The sequence below is a fragment of the Diaphorina citri genome, unplaced genomic scaffold (assembly GCF_000475195.1).
Source record: "Diaphorina citri unplaced genomic scaffold, Diaci psyllid genome assembly version 1.1 scaffold734, whole genome shotgun sequence".
NCBI lineage: Eukaryota > Metazoa > Arthropoda > Insecta > Hemiptera > Psyllidae > Diaphorina > Diaphorina citri.
In genome coordinates this window covers 128,461-145,930 of record NW_007378167.1, presented here as the reverse complement: position 1 = coordinate 145,930, position 17,470 = coordinate 128,461, and the positions used below count along the sequence as shown (strand labels likewise).

At 36.5% G+C, this 17,470-nt stretch overlaps 1 protein-coding gene across 1 annotated transcript in view; it reads left to right on the top strand.

Moving 5' to 3' along the window:
• Positions 1–2,067: 2,067 nt before the first annotated feature.
• LOC103511632 overlaps positions 2,068–17,470 on the top strand; it is a 37,216-nt gene continuing 21,813 nt past the window's right edge. The window contains exons 1-2 of the mRNA XM_026825337.1: positions 2,068–2,841; positions 10,215–10,409. Of these exons, the coding sequence (XP_026681138.1) occupies positions 2,349–2,841; positions 10,215–10,409 (688 nt within the window). The 5' untranslated portion in view covers positions 2,068–2,348. The remainder of the gene's footprint in view (positions 2,842–10,214; positions 10,410–17,470) is intronic.

Genomic DNA, 17,470 nt, shown 5'->3' with positions numbered 1-17,470 from the left:
TATTATTATTATTATTATTATTATTATTATTATTATTATTTTCTTTTGTTATCGTTTCGGCCAACTTGGACCACATAGATTTAATTCTCACTGGCTTTTCTTCTTTGCCAGTAGGTAGGTACATTATTCTTCATTATTATTATTAATAGATAATGATAAGTAATTAGTTTATTTATCTATTTACTATTATTTTCATTATTATTAACTACCTATTATTATTATTATTTTCAATAGTTTGTCTGTTTCTTGCTGACAGGTAATACAAAAAATGTTTCAATTTAGTTTACACATTTCATATTTTTACTCTATTTCTTTTAATATTTTTCTATTTTTTTCTATTAAAGTTAATATATCCGTGATGGACTCAATCAATAGCTATTTTATTCCTCCAACCTCACATATAATTAATTTTGAGCCATTGTTAATTTTTATTGAAGAAATATGGCAAAAACTGAGGTGGGCCAATAATTGGAACCAAATGGGCGAATAATAGGAACATCATTCTGAAAAGTGGGCGAATAATAGGAACACTCGCCTTTTTTCACTTGATGGAAATTTTCGGAAAATCGGTAGACTATTATTATTTCGCTATAAATACATTCTATTAAGGACTAAATTCCGCTTCAAATGAACCTAAGATCACTATTCTAAAATAATTAGGACCAGAGATATAAGTGTTTTTGTCTGGAAAAACCCTTAGGTGGGCGAATAAATGGTACACTTACCCTAGTTGGCGTGAGTGGTGGGCAAAAAAAGGCAATATTGCAAAATAAGACTGTAAACCCCAGGCCTAAACCTTTTGTTTAATTTTGGGTGGGTAACCGAGCGGACTGGAGAAGACTGACTCAAAACGCCGACCCCGCATAAGCGGGAAAAGGCGAAGAATAAGAAGAAGAAGAAGAAGAAGAAGAAGAAGAAAAACACTTGGCTTTATGTTTTACGGCGAAATGGATCCATAATATATGTAATTTCATAAAAATATACGTAAAACATAAAGCCAAGTGGCTTACCTTATTTTATAATTGACTAGGGTTCTTTGTGGTACATGACACCGAAACTCGAGTCGGTGTCAAGTAAATAATAATCCCCAACTAAGAACCTTAGTCAACTATAAAATAAGGTAAGCCATTATCTATTTTTTTTTTTCTTTTTTAACTGAACGTGAAACTTTATTTCCGTGAATCTAGGACCTCCGTGTGTTTACAGTAACTTTTAGAACAAGAAAATTGAAAATTGAGACACTTTTTTTTCTCTCTTGGGTGCTTTTTTCGCTTACCTACTGACAAACGGCTTCATTACGAGATACTTTAGATTTTATATTGGGTGTCGGACATATACGTACCTACCTACTAACTTTGTTATCAACTAAACTAATTATATCAAATGTCTCACTATTTTGAAAGACACAGTATCTTCGTTTACTTTCGTTTTTCATGGAATAAGACAAAAGTGACTGATTTGCATAAATTAGTAATTTTGGTAAAGTTGGCCCTATTTATTGACTTCTAGTGATCTATCCACTACAGTCAAGTTCAATTAATCAGTTATGAAAGATAAGGACAGACGGTTTAGTGGATAGGAATAGTGGAAGAACCCTTTCGGTACCAAAATTATTCGATTTGGGACCCACCCGTTTTATTTATTGGATTTGGGACCCACGACCAGCTTAGTAACAATTTAACTTGGTGACAAACCAGGTTGTTCCGGGGATGATAAATATAGGCTTATAAATATGATGGTTCTGCGTTACTTAGGTTCGGGACCATTGTCTTTGGACCACCACAGACCACGGGCCATGGATCACTGGGACCACAATAATATCAGTAAAGTTAATCAATGATGACAAAGTTTTATTGAATTTTTGTAGTCTCAGACTTTTTAAAAGGTAGGTACCTCGTACCTCCTCCTTAGAACGGGAATTTTTTTTAAAGTAAGGACCTATCCATTATAAAAGTCAATAAACACCTCGAGAACAAAATGATTATATACCTATATAAAACAATCAGCTCAACCATTTGCACCTTTGAAATAAAATTCGGTGCTACACTTTGGCTCTTCCATGTTGAGTTTTATTGATCCTGCGCATGCATGAGTTGAATTGTGAACTGGCTAAAGTTTTAGCCTGAGAACCTGGAAGTAGCCAGTGGGACTGAAAGGTATAAGTGGGAAACAAGGGAGAAAGTAAACGGCAAGAGATGAGAGCTCGAGTGTGTAGAGTGATTCAGACAGGATTCAGTCATCTCTACTATCTACCCAGTGTCAGTCGGTCCGGCATGTAACGCTCTCGGGACTTGACGGAGAAATGATTGCTGGCTCCTCGGCCTCTGCACTCTTCATTCAAATTAACCATGTTTACTATTTTCGGATTTAAGGCGGCCAGTGTGTACATAGTTTTAGTATTTCTCATAGAGTTCAACATTTCGTTTAAATTCCCCTCGCAAGATAGTCACGCCCAAGGGACGAATGCCGCTCAAAATGAGACGAAAATCAAGAGCCGCGATGTTTCAAGTGATACGTACACACCTGAGGTGATAAGTTTAAGAAATCCGGACCTTTTCCAAGAAGTACCCACCATTCAGAACAGTATTGACGGGTGGAGAGTTTACGGACTCAACAACGAAGATAATAGTGCCCTGGATTATAAGAAAAATAAAAACCTGTACAAAGCAGACGATGTACGATGGGTCTCGGAAAATTGGAAAAATATTCAGACCACGAAGAACAAAAATATTCTCATGGAAGTTCTTGGAGAGAAAAATCGCAACAATAATCTCAACAACAATAAAACCGCGGACAACCCCAAAGGATTCCAAAATGACATCTTGGATATGCTTGGCAAAAGTAAGTAGCGATTTACAAATTAATATTACTTATTTCTAATCCCATTAGGAAGGAAGTGAACCCATATTTTCAAGAATTCTATAAAAACTAATTCATATGATTTGCAAATTATACAATGAACTTTCCGAGTTTAGAATAGCAGATACTCGGGTGAACCATACTATCTAGGTAAATATCGTTTAATTGGTCGAATCCCGACGAATTTTATTTTAACTATGTACCTACTACGAAACTAGTTACAGTATTTCCGGGCCTTACTGTTGTATAATACAGACAAGTAGGTACTCAAATTCAATCATTAGATAATACCTACCAGTACGAAAAAAATCCGACAGGAAGAAATTGAAGAATAAAGATTAGACCATGAAAAATAAAAATCTCCAAGATAATCAATCAATAATCATCATTATATACAACAACTAGATCAAGTGATTCGATCAATTATAGTCATTTACAGACCATTAGATTATGAAATCTTCGATGGGGTATTTAAGCAGATATAACAAAATATGTAATAAGTAAATCCTGTGAGAAACGGATAATTTGTCAGGCTTTTTTTTTCTTCCTTTTTGTCCTCATCCTACTTTTTATGATTTTATGGTTAATTAGGTCACAGGGTTTTTTTTCAACTTTTTTTTTTTTTTTTTTTAACAAAATATATTTTTTTACTTTTCACTTCTAAAACGACCAAAACAAACGAAAAATGTACAGAAAAAAACTATCGATAGTCAAGCCTCAAATATCGATAGCGTTCGATAGTCAAAACTATCGATAGTTCTCCTCCTCTAGGTCTGACAGAGTCGCGTTGCGGCAGAAGGTGTGTAGCGGAAAAATCTCGAGACCTAAGTTGGTCAGATTGTCTGAGAGACCTAGGTATCTAGATTTTCCTGCCACACACGTTCAGACTGCAGATAGGGTAAGTGTACCATTTATTCGCCCACCTAAAAAACGTACCATTTATTGGCCCACCTGTGAGTCTACGCTACATAAGTCTGAACCGGACGAACTTTTACAAGATCCAATTTTATCAAAAGAAAGGGCTTAAAGAATGCTATCGAACCAGTGGTATTCCAAAATTGATAGAAAAATGTCCTGATGGGAAAATCCTGACATTTGCCTTTAAATTAAGAGGAAGGTTTGATTTCACGGTTGCTTTTGATGAAGTGCTGAGGCCTGCAGAGGGTACATCGAGTTTTTGACATTACCTGATATAAGTCCTAGGTATAGTAGTAACTACATACCTACAATAGTTATCATATCAAAGAAATTTGAGGTACTGTGGTGTGGTGTTGGAGGCTTATTAAGTTATTACTTTTTTATTTTCTTTTTGGTTCATTTTAAAAATTAAAGCAAGCAATAGTGAACTGTGGAAACGGGCCTTTACGGATTAGCATAGAATCTAAGCGCACGGCAGTGCGCCAGGCCAAGTTCCGGCCTGAGCACGCCAGTGTGTATATTACACGAAACAATTCGACGCATTTTTAGCCCTATCATAACTCCGTTAATTTTCCACGTAATGTCACAAAATTTGGACCATATGTTAATCTATACTTGCTCCCCGAGTTTTAAGCACCCAAGTAGATTTATGGCGTTCTTTGGATCTGAGGTATCAAAAGATCGAAGAGATGATTTTCATGGAATCCACAAAGCAATTAATAGTAGGCATAATTCTCGAGCATGAAATACGTACGAGTAATGTAAAGCATGTTCATGAACACACATCACACATTGAGGAAATAGGTAACTATTGACAAGAACATAACCTACTGATGTCAATCAATAACAACTCCAAAATATTCATCAAATCAAACCTATCCTACCACCTCAGAATACATTCTATCAAATAGTATGCATCTCGGAATAACTAAATTAGGATATCAAATCAACAAACCGTACATGTACCTTCGGTAATAAATCGTAAGTTCACTTCCAAATTGCCTCAAAATACCACTTGAATTCTCCAAATAATTCGAAAGACTTATTCTCCTTAGCATCAAGGAAATAGTAAACTTAGATAATAACTGACCACAAGAACTGGTCATTTTGGTCCGGTCACTTGTGGAGGTTTTATGTTACTGAGTTTAGTCCTTGAAAACGAGAGAACGGCTTGAAAATCGCTTATTTTACGACTGACTCACTGATTCACTCATCAAAATTATGAGGCACTTCCCGATGTCGTAGAAACTTAATGAGTACCTAAGTAAAGGGAAAAATCTGAAAATCGGCAAAAGTTGCACTGGCCGCCGCCCACAGGCGGAAATAACCGCTTTTTGGCGGTTTTCACTAAACCGTTAGAGATATAGAAAAAGTTATGAGAGTAGACCCCTCCAAAACCATACCTAAAATAGTCTTACGCTGATGTACACGGTTTAAAATCTCATTTAATACGATCATTAAAATCACATTGACTGTAACTTCCAGTGTAAAGTCGAGTTTGGATTAAATTTGTAAATTAAAACACTGATGCACCATGCACTTCACTTTGAAAGTTCTCAAGTTTGAAAGTTTAATTTAAATTTAAATAGTCATCTTCATTTAATGTTAATTTATTAATACCAAATTCATCGATAATGTTTTATTAATTCACTCGATATCTACCTATTAATTTTTTAGTCACAGATTTAGATTAAATTCTTCTTTCACATGTTGTATTCAGTGGTGCAGTTACGAGGTGTTGCAAATTTTGCAAAAAACAAGTTGGTAATCCAAATAGGTAATTCTACTCGTAAGTTATCGTTAATCTTGTAGGTATGTACTTATCCCTAACGTGCCTATTGTTTTCAATCTGTAGGTACATTCTTTCACGAAGTAATTTTTGTAAATTATACAATTTTGTAATGTTGTAAGTAGGTAGGTAGGTAAGTAGATGATAATATATACAAAGAATGGTAGAGAGCAATAAATGACAAAGATTGTAACAAATAAAAGGCAATCATTTCGCCCTTTGTAATAATTTCTTGTTCAATATTATTTGAGCCTTTGTTTGTATATGCGTTTGTTTGGAAAAAATCAAACCAATAAAGAACCTAAATAAATAAGTAAAAACAACAAAGAAGAATGGTTCTACGACAGTCCAATTCAGTCCACCCTCCGACACTGGGCACCATTTAGTCCAGGTAGAATGTAGAAAGAAAGTGATTCTGATTATCTAACACTTGATGACCTTCAGACAACGACAGAAGAAAAAAGAGATCTTACTGCTTTACTGATAGCTCACTATCAGCCATCAGGATATGCTAGCTCCCACGAGTGCTAATGGCCAGTAGATCCTCTCCAGACCAGAAGAATCAGTTTGGTATATCAGTTTTTACTTTCCTTATCCTATAGGAAGGAAAGTAATGTAGGTAGGTAATCGGGTCAAATTTTTGATGGTGACCTGTGTTCTGGAGGAATGATTTGGAGCTGCTGTGTGTCCCGGGACAAAATGCATATGGTGCACAACACCCCTACATTGAACACTGTTGGCGCCCTCGAAAATGCAAGTAAGGAAAACCAAGATGAGTTTGCATGAATTTCATTTAGATTTTTTTATTAGATATATCTACATATACATATGTAACATGTCTCTTCTAAAAGTACCTAGGCATATTTACAAATTAGAAAACATTTCATATGGATGTACGATATTAATTTCCAAACAATAAATCCTTATGGTAAGTAATAGATATTAATAGAATTAATGGCTAATTACAGAGCCTAAGGCTATAATGAAGAATAGCTGATGATCATAATATAGGTAGGTATCATAGGAAATTATAATATCATAGGAGATACTCGACAATTACTATTGCAGGTGCATTATCAATCAATTAACAAGAGTATGCCGTATACCTATCTCAATTAATGTTACTTCCCTACGTCCATTATGGATAAAGAAAGGGACTATAAAATACCACCTACACCTATTAGTCCACTAGTTTTAGTTGACATAATCAGTAAGTACTAAGTACCCATCAGAACATACAAATAGGTAGGTATTTAACTTTAATTGAATTCAATTAGATACGAGGAATTACTAGGTATCTAAGAAGAATATTAAGCTGATTATGATAAGGCTAAATGCCTTATTATAATCAGCCTAATTTAATTTGTCTTTGGATTAAGTACTTTTTCCGTTATCTTCTGTCTCTCTCACCTCCTTGTGCACATTCAAAAATTTCAAAAATCTGTCAATCAAAATCAAAGTTCATTGAGCTCAATGGAAATGGGAAATCAGTTGACCTTGAACTATATTTTCATGTCATCCCTCCTCCCCTTTAGATTTGGAATTTTGGACGAGTCCATTATTTCTACTTTTTCTTTTATCAAAGGAACTCTGAAGATTGGCACATTGCATAATCAAAAGAATTACGGCAGTATCTTGTTATCTAAGGATTCCAAGGTAGTCGTGAGCTCCCTGAGAATAATTTATTGAAGACTGCTCCTAGTCTCCAAGCATGATTATGCCCTCCACTCACTCTCAAAATGCCTGACAGGCCGCGGTCTGCAATTTTTCCCGCCACACACGTTCTGACGATCTGTTAGACCCTGTCTGAGAGTCGGAACTTGTGTGGTGGAAAAGTCCTAGGTCGCGGCAGATAGTAGCGTCGCGGCAGAAGGTGTGTAGCGGAAAAATCTCGAGACCTAGGCTGGTCAGATTGTCTGAGAGACCTAGGCTGGTCAGATTGTCTGAGAGACCTAGGTATCTAGATTTTCCTGCCACACACGTTCAGACTGCAGATAGTTGGCGTGAGTGGTGGGCAAAAAAAGGCAATATTGCAAAATAAGACTGTAAATAAAGCCAAGTACATAAAGCCAAGTGGCTTACCTTATTTTATAATTGACTAGGGTTCTTTGTGGTGGATTATTATTTACATGACACCGACTCGAGTTTCGCCTCACTCGTAGGCTTTTTCAAGATGACTGTCATCTAGTCAATTATAAAATATGGTAAGCCATTATCTATTTTTTTTTTCTTTTTTAACTGAACGTGAAACTTCATTTCCGTGGATCTACGACCTCCGTGTGTTTACAGTAACTTTTAGAACAAGAAGATTGAAAATTGTGAGACACTTTTTTTTTCTTGGGTGCTTTTTTCGCTTGCCTACCGACAAACGGCTTCATTACGAGACACTTTAGATTTTATATTGGGTGTCGGACATAGGTACCTACCTACTAACTTTGATATCAACTAAATTAATTATATCAAATGTCTCACTATTTTGAAAGACACAGTATCTTCGTTTACTTTCGTTTTTCATGGAATAAATCAAATGTGACAAGGATGCGACACGAAACTTTTGGTTAAGGTCGGTGCAACGCTTGGCGGTATTTTACCGCTTTTTGGCGGTTTTCGGCGTAATTCATTATTATCTCGGGAACGGTATGAGTTAGAGACTTGTAATTTGGTATGTAGTCCACAAAAGTGACAAGAATGTAACTCAAAACTTTTGGTTACGATAGGTGCTGCGGTTGGCGGTATTTTGGCCGCCTTTTTGTCGGTTTTCAACCGCTTTTGGCGGTTTTCAGCTATACTGACTAAACAGTTAGAGATATTGTAAAAGTTACAATAGGAAAACACCCGAATAAGCGTTATTTAATAGGATAAGGAAAGTCGTGTGATGTTCACACCAAATTTTTATTAATTGAGTAGCGGGTATATTCTCGCCCATCTGGTGAGGGACATAGCATGGGATAGGCATCCATTATGGTGGAAAACCTACTAAATCGACTTATGGCTTGGGCAACAATCGGAGTTTATCTCTTGCATTACCTCAATCTGATTGGTTGATAATAATAAAAAAAAATGCCAATCTAACTGCTTAATCCGAGACTTAAACCGAGTTTAAACTCTGTCGCCCAGGCCATTAGGTTATTCTCATTTTATGAAGCAGAGAGTCAGTACATAGGATTCTTGTTTCCTGTAGGCTACAGATATACTCATTACCCACACAGGAATCAGGACTGTAACGGAAATCTCGCGTTTCTTACGTGTGTATCTATGAAAAAAAAAAAAAAAAAAAAAAAAAATGCCAATCTAACCGCTTAATCCGAGACTTAAACTTAAACCGAGTTTAAACTCTGTCGCCCAGGCCATTAGGTTATTCTCATTTTATGAAGCAGAGAGTCAGTAGGTACATAGGATTCTTGTTTCCTGTAGTCTACAGGTATACTCATTACCCACACAGGAATCAGGACTGTAACGGAAATCTCGCGTTTCTTACATCCGATATTTTAGTTCTAGATGTAATAGAAAGTAATAATCACATAATATCAGATATCCGCGCTGTGATGTAATGTTCACCTCGAAGATATTTGGCTCTGTCCACTAACTTCCTATGTAATAGATTGGCGTTCCCAATTAGTCATTTTTACTATCCAGTCAGCTCCATAAAATTCACACGACAAGTTTTTGGTAGTGAGTTTGGTAGTAAAAATAACTACCTACATGATAGCAACAGGTTCCACTATTTTTGGCAACGAAACATTACCTTGTTAGGTACCTATAACATATTAGGTAGCTAATAAGTTGGAAGTTTACGAGTATCTATTTAGGGGGGAAAAAAATCGTACCTACTTGTAAATTTGTTTTTGGCAACGAAACATTACCTTGTTAGGTACCTATAACATATTAGGTAGCTAATAAGTTGGAAGTTTACGAGTATCTATTTAGGGGGAAAAAATCCTACCTACTTGTAAATTTGCTATGGTGCAATGAACTGTAGATTGTAGAACTTACTTGGAAAAAGGTCCCATACCGAACTCCCGAGAGCCCGATCAAAGACGTCAGTGTAAAAAGGTTTATTTTCCTTTCGGTAATCTTTCGGAAACGGAACCGGTTCTCTTATGGAAACTGAAATAGCGCTTCTAGTAAACCATAGGAAAACCAACATGGCACGCCATTGGAATCGGTTCAGATTCCGAAAGTTTCCCGGAAGGAAAGTACACCTAAACTCAATCCGGGAATTGCCTGTTTGCGGTTTAAATTCGGACTGGTATGATCCGGTTCAGCTAACCAAATTCCCTAACATTCGATCGCATTCCGTTCAATGGGCACGGTTGGTCCAGTGGTAACGCGCTTGCTTGCCATGCAGAAGGTCCCGGGTTCGAATCCCACCATCGACAAAAATTTGTATTCGTTTTTCGATTGCAAATATTTCAACGGGTTACTTTCTGGTGTTCTCGTGTTGAGCCAGCACCTAAATGGGAAGTATTGTGTCTCTTCTCGCCCATCTGATGAGAGGCATACTACGGGATGGGCATGCTACGACACAGACCACAAGCGTCCAATGTAGCAGTTGTTTCATCGCTACGAAATAAAAACGGCGGTGAAACACTCATCTTTAAAAAAAAAAAAAATCTCAAACTCATTCCCATTCCTCCCTGTTTTCCAGTGATTCCTCAAACCTGCTTCTACAACGGAGCCAAGTTTGACTGCAGTCTGAGCATATCCTGTGTCCTGGAAGGGGGCAAACCTCTGGACCTGTGTTCTGGAGGAATGATTTGGAGCTGCTGTGTGTCCCGGGACAAAATGCATATGGTGCACAACACCCCTACATTGAACACTGTGGGCGCCCTCGAAAATGCAAGTAAGGAAAACCAAGATGAGTTTGCATGAATTTCATTTAGATTTTTTCATTAGATATATCTACATATACATATGTAACATATCTCTTCTAAAGGTACCTAGGCATAGGTATTTACAAATTAGAAAACATTTCATATGGATGTACGATATTAATTTCCAAACAATAAATCCTTATGGTAAGTAATAGATATGAATTAATGGCTAATTACAGAGCCTAAGGCTATAATGAAGAATAGCTAATGATCATAATATATCATAGGAAATTATAATATCATAGGAGATACTCGACAATTACTATTGTAGGTGCATTATCAATCAATTAACAAGAGTATGCCGTATACCTATCTAAATTAATGTTACTTCCCTACGTCCATTATGGATAAAGAAAGGGACTTTCAAATACCACCTACACCTATTAGTCCACTAGTTTTAGTTGACATAATCAGTAAGTACTAAGTACCCATCAGAACATACAAATAGGTAGGTAGGTATTTAACTTTAATTGAATTCAATTAGATACGAGGAATTACTAGGTATCTAAGAAGAATATTAACTAATCAGCTTAATTTAATTTGATAAATACATAACATTCAATCAATTAGGTATAGGATAGGAATAGGATATAAATTTATTCCCATAAATCTTATACCAATATACCTATATGCTATTGTTACTAACTTATTACCTATGGAGTATTATCATGGCTTCTTAATTACTTATTAATTAATTGATAATGATAATGCATTCGATCGGATATTAATCAATTAATCATCTTTTATATTCATTATTACCTATACTCATTAACCATTTGAAGACCCGAGTTTTAAGCACCCAAGTAGATTTATGGCGTTCTTTGGATCTGAGGTATCAAAAGATCGAAGAGATGATTTTCATGGAATCCACGAAGCAATTAATAGTAGGCATAATTCTCGAGCATGAAATACGTACGAGTAATGTAAATCATGTTCATGAACACACATCACACATTGAGGAAATAACTATTGACAAGAACATAATCTACTGATGTCAATCAATAACAACTCCAAAATATTCATCAAATCAAACCTATCCTACCACCTCAGAATACATTCTATCAAATAGTATGCATCTCAGAATAACTAAATTAGGATATCAAATCAACAAACCGTACATGTACCTTCGGTAAGTTCACTTCCAAATTGCCTCAAAATACCAGTTGAATTCTCCAAATAATTCGAAAGACTTATTCTCCTTAGCATCAAGGAAATAGTAAACTTAGATAATAACTGACCACAAGAACTGGTCATTTTGGTCCGGTCACTTGTAGAGGTTTTATGTTACTGAGTTTAGTCCTTGAAAACGATTTGTCCTAATTGATAAGCAAGCTCCGACACTGGTTTACAAGTATTACACAAAATCTACTACATTCACATGTGTTACCAGGTAACGCGTTCTAAACACTTTCACTCAGGAAACGATTCCATTGTTACAAATATTAAGTAAACAAGAGTAAAGAAGTGTTCGCTGGCTGGTCGTAACAGGTGAACTAGTCTTGATATAAAGGACATTTTAGTCAAACTACTCGAACTTTGGGCAGGAGATACCTTGGAGTGTGTTTTCTTGAAGATTTTTGACTTATATGACGAGAGAATGTCAATATTTTTCCATGATCCATATAATCGTATGAAGGATCGGAAGAATCCATTCTTCTGGAGGACCTTAGTATCTTTTTTCTTTATCACACGAACTATTTTATTTATGAATTGTATTAGAACATTAATTTTCGTTCATAGAAAGCTGAACAAGGGATAGTCTCAGGCAGAATTTTATTTTAGCGGGTCCGGTTGGGTCTAAAATCTCATTAACAAATGTCCTTTATGTGTCAAACATGTTTTCCAAATTGTTTGAAAGCGGACAAACCGTTCAAGAGTTATGGTGAAATTAACAGACGAACATACAGATTCAAAATCGTCGAGATAAAACATAGACCTCCCTTCTTTCGCGCAATAAGCGGGTCAGAATCTGCAATCACTGTTCATCTCACGAGACATAAAAAAAGTATTCAAGTTGTACTATTTTATTTATGAATTGTATTAGAACATTAATTTTCGTTCATAGAAAGCTGAACAAGGGATAGTCTCAGGCAGAATTTTATTTTATCGGGTCCGGTTGGGTCTAAAATCTCATGAACAAATGTCCTTTATGTGTCAAACATGTTTTCCAAATTGTTTGAAATCGGACAAACCGTTATGGTGAAAGACAAGAGTTATGGTGAAATTAACAGACGAACATACAGATTCAAAATCGTCGAGATAAAACATGGACCTCCCTTCTTTCGTGCAATAAGCGGGTCAGAATCTGCAATCACTGTTCATCTCACGAGACATAAAAAAAGTATTCAAGTTGCTTTAAAATATACAATAACGCTTTGAACCAGCATCAGCAGCAGGATGAAAGTGTCTTCTGGTCTTTAACAAAGACAATCTTCCATTCAGAGCATGAAGAACCAAAGCACTTTCATCATCAAGTTAATACTTAATCTTGAAAAAACGTACCGCACGATGTTGTGAATTTTACAATTCGTCATAGAACATAAAAGGGTATGACTTTATGCTGATGAAGCGGTCAAAGACTTTATCAATAGCGAGTAGCACGCTGGTGATTTATGAGCAAATACTGAAGACAATAGTCACAATACCTGTAGTAGCTAATCTTAACCTCAGTATATTCAGTAGTGTAGTGATTAGAGCAAAGGACTTCGGCTCTGGAGGTTGGTGGTTCTCTTCCAAGTCGAGTCATAAAGTTTTAGCTTGGTTTATCAGTCGAGGAAAGACATTTGTGACGGACCATTCACTCTTAACAGAACTGAATGTCCTATTACCTAGCTGCTAATCTTGAGTTTTGCTTAGATTAAGTTGGCTTAACCTTACCAAGGAAAGATGATCTCAATCCTACTGTAACAAGCTCAATAAATGTAATCGATATGATTCATGATTGAGCAAGACTAATGTCATTACTTAATAAATTGTATGACACATAAACAGTGACGTATCTAAGGTGGAAGGAAGATGGGTTTCGAAAAACTTCCTTTGGGTATCCAGAATGTTGTAAATTGATGTCACAGGACTCCAAAAAGGGATATAGGTTCCTATTTTGGACATATCATCGGACTTTTAGGAAACTTGAAAATCATGGATTTCTTCTTCTTTACAAGTGAAATTTCACTTTTGAAATCAAATTTATTTATCGAAATGCTGATCTTTATTCAATGAGCTTTTGTTTGATTTTGTATTTAAAGGAATAAACTTAGAAATCTCAGAGCATCAAGAATGTCGAAGAATCGACTTTCAGATATCCTCCACTAATTATAGACTCGACACCCAATAGTTTTTCGGTTACCCATGGCTCATGGTCAATAATTTGAACCCAAACTATTTACTTATCTCTTACATAATGGTATCATAGATTATTGGATATTCTCATGAAGGAAATTCCTCGTGTCATTAACTCCTTAAATCTTTCACGTTTATCTCATCTACAGGGATAAGTAAAAGTATAAGTCATACACAGGGATAAGTATAAGCACCTAGAGCTTTATTTATTTATTTATTTACTGAAATGTATTTTACTGAATTGTATCATTGTAAACTATCCCATCTGGGATTTTTAATAAATAAATTATTTAGACTGTCAGCTTCAGCTTAGATGCTTAGGTGCTTTATTTAGACGTCAGCTTAGAACAAGGGCTCCCATTTTGCTAACGGAATAAGAGAGCACGTCTTTCGCGGTCCGCTCCACCCGCTTCCAGGCTATCATTCTTCTCTTTACTGTATGCCTCCCCCCCCCCACAGCTCTCAGTATGAGATTGAGATTAATCTTTTACCGAACTCTGTAGATCGGATACATTTTCCGAGTGGATTGATCATCCATATCACAAATTGATGTTCCATGTCCAGGCTTTGCTGAGATCATTTACCCGATCATTATAGATCGGTTTATCAGACATGGAGCGATCTATTGTTACCCTGGCCTCTTCATTCCAGTGGTTCAGTGAACTGTAGAATTAACTCCGACTTGCACGCCGGAGGTCCCGGGTTCGATTCCCGGCGGTGTCGAAGTTTTTTCGTCTCCATGCCTAGAGTTTAGGGTGCACTCAGCCTCGTAAGGACATTGAGGAGCTACCACTAGTAGTGACCATTGGCGACATTACCAGAAGAGATCTTACCATGTATCTGCAGTTAGATTATGGAATTCTCTTCATAGGGATATAAGAGACTCACAAAGTCTAGGAGCATTCAAGACCTCCCTGGTGAAATATCTTAAGGGCTCACAGTGAAGGAAAAATTTAGTGGTTGGGTGGAAGAGCTCCTCTAGGAGAACCCTGCCACTTAAAAGAAAGCCGTAAAAAAAAAAAAAAAAAAAAAAAGAGACACTTAGCAATGCTGTGATATCCACAAAATTTGTGAAAAGGCTTTTGCTTTGCCACAAATAATTCATGATTTGATTATTTATTGATTAATTCAATTTGTTGGCATTTTTGGCTTCTCCACTAAAAGTACGAAATCATCTCTCGCTCTCTTCTCCCTTTCTCTGCCCTTCCTTCTTTTATCGGTCCCAGATTAACGAATTTTATGACTTCACTTGGGCTCGAACCACCAACTTCCAGGTCCAATATCCACCGAAAGAAAGAAAGAAAGAGAGAGAGAGAGAGATAGGCGAGGGTGTGTAGGTAACTTTCGCTATCTCAAAACTGACTTCACTATCGGCTATTTCCTATCACATTTAATAAGATTAGAGATAAGGAGCTCAAATCCAATGTTAAGAAGAATGATAGGCACAAGTTTGGGTAAATAGTAAATACCCGAGAGCGATGAAGTTGATTGTAAAGTTATTACGAGGCCAACACAGCGTGTAACAGAAAAGACCTTTGGGTTGTTTCTCGGACTACTCCGCACCCCCCAACCCTCATTTTTTACTTCACAAGAGCAAGCTAATACAATAATACATAGTTACTTTGAGGGTATCCCGTCTGCCTTGTAAGCGCTAGGTCGCGGGTTCCATTCCCGCCCGGGGCGGATTTTATCCTGAACGGATAAGGTTCGTTATCGGAACGGTTGGCTTTCTCCTACCCTGTCTTCCTCTTCTCTTTCGGGAGGATAAGACCTTAGCAGTTACAGTTCCCTCTATTAGAATTGTCATTAAAAAAAACCCCTCAATTTTGTCCTTGTCTTAAAAGTAGGTCCTTACTCCAAAATAATTTATTTAGGAGTAAGGACCATCAGTCACACTTGAATGTATTCGACCGCATAAATTTAGCCCTTAGTCTAGTCACTTAGCATTGCCTTATCTCATTCAGGCGCCAAGATATTGGACCAAGAAGACAGGTAACCTCTTGAGGTCATTATAGGTACCACTGGGTGCAACAGCTGGAATTTTATACCTTCAAGTACCTTTACATCATGGGGTTATAAGGAAAGATAACAATTTATACCTGTATATTTATGATCTTGTCCCATGTTATGTATGATAATGATAAAGTCTAAAAATAAACATACCTACTCCGGAACCACTTTAGCATAAATTTCCGGTAATATCAGTTGTGTTTATTTATACTGCTCGAATAGGATTACACAGTTCCTTTACTCCAGCAGTAGGCTACCACTGTTACTGTGGTCAAATTCTCAAACAATGTTGAAGATAATAGTGTGCATACCTCGCTGAATCGGTTGGGATTGAACCCACGTCCTCCTATTTACCAGACAAGATTCTTGACCTCTAATACACCACCGAGGCTGGGTGAATAACTCCGACATTATTTCGGTAGAGAATTTCGTTAGCTGAGTCAGGTCATCTTACTGGTCCGGATTTAAACCGGAAACCGGCAATTTCCGGATTGAAATGATTGAACGTCTTGGTGTCCCTTCAAAGTTCTCACAGTCACACCTTGGTTCCTGGTTGTGGTGAGATTTTTGAGTCACTCTGTAGCCAGATTGAAATGGAAAGTAATGTTTATTACCACTGGTAGTTACCTTGATATAGAAAGCGAGACACTCAAACCATACCTATACTTAAGAACACGCGCAATCTACAGAGGCTGACCAAAGCTCCAAGTTGGTCTAACTTTGAGAAGTACACCAAATTTGTACTATGGATTCAAAACATATTTTCACCTCATTTCTCTCTCATAATCGGAGTTTTCTTTGATGTCCTAATAGAATTCCCATCACCAGAACACGAAGAGTTTTTGCTGTAACTTAAACAATGTCTTTCTTATGTTCCTATATATTAAGTACCCATTAGTACTTTTCAGGAACGATTTTCTGTGTGTTATTTCAATAAAATTATTTTTCTTCTTGTTGTGTCTTTTCTGTTTTCTCTGTTTCTGCTTTGTCTGTACATTCTTTTATAGTCTTATCACCAGAACACGAAGAGTTTTTGCTGTAACTTAAACAATGTCTTTCTTATGTTCCTATATATTAAGTACCCATTAGTACTTTTCAGAAACGATTTTCTGTGTGTTATTTCAATAAAATTCTTTTTCTTCTTGTTACGTCTTTTCTGTTTTCTCTGTTTCTGTTTTATGTTTTGTCTGTACATTCTTTTATAGTCTATTAGAGAGTCTCTGTCATATTCATAGAATTGGTTTTTCAAGTCGTGTGACTACGCTTCGAGTGTGATAGGGGGTTATGCTTTTGGAAATTTTTTCTCTGTAATTTTACGTCTTAACTTTTGCAAAAAGTGTTGAGATCTTCCTGGGAAAGCCCCTAAATGTCCTGAAAGCTCTAGAGTGATGACTTGATCAGTCATTCTAGTTTTGAATTCCTCTCTGGTTTGACTTCTTCTTTACCAATTGACCAAGGTCACGAAGAAAGTGCACTGGATTTCATCGCATCCTGTATCTAAATAATCTACATTCTACCTGTTCACGTAATAGTCATTCTACCTGTGTAATATATCTGTTAGGATGATGTCAATCTTGAGTCTTGTTTATTTCGTTATCTAAGATTATCTTCGATACTATTTTGGAGATAACGTGTGATTTGGTCGCTTGAATTATTCATGTCTGAATTTTGGTCTTGCGGT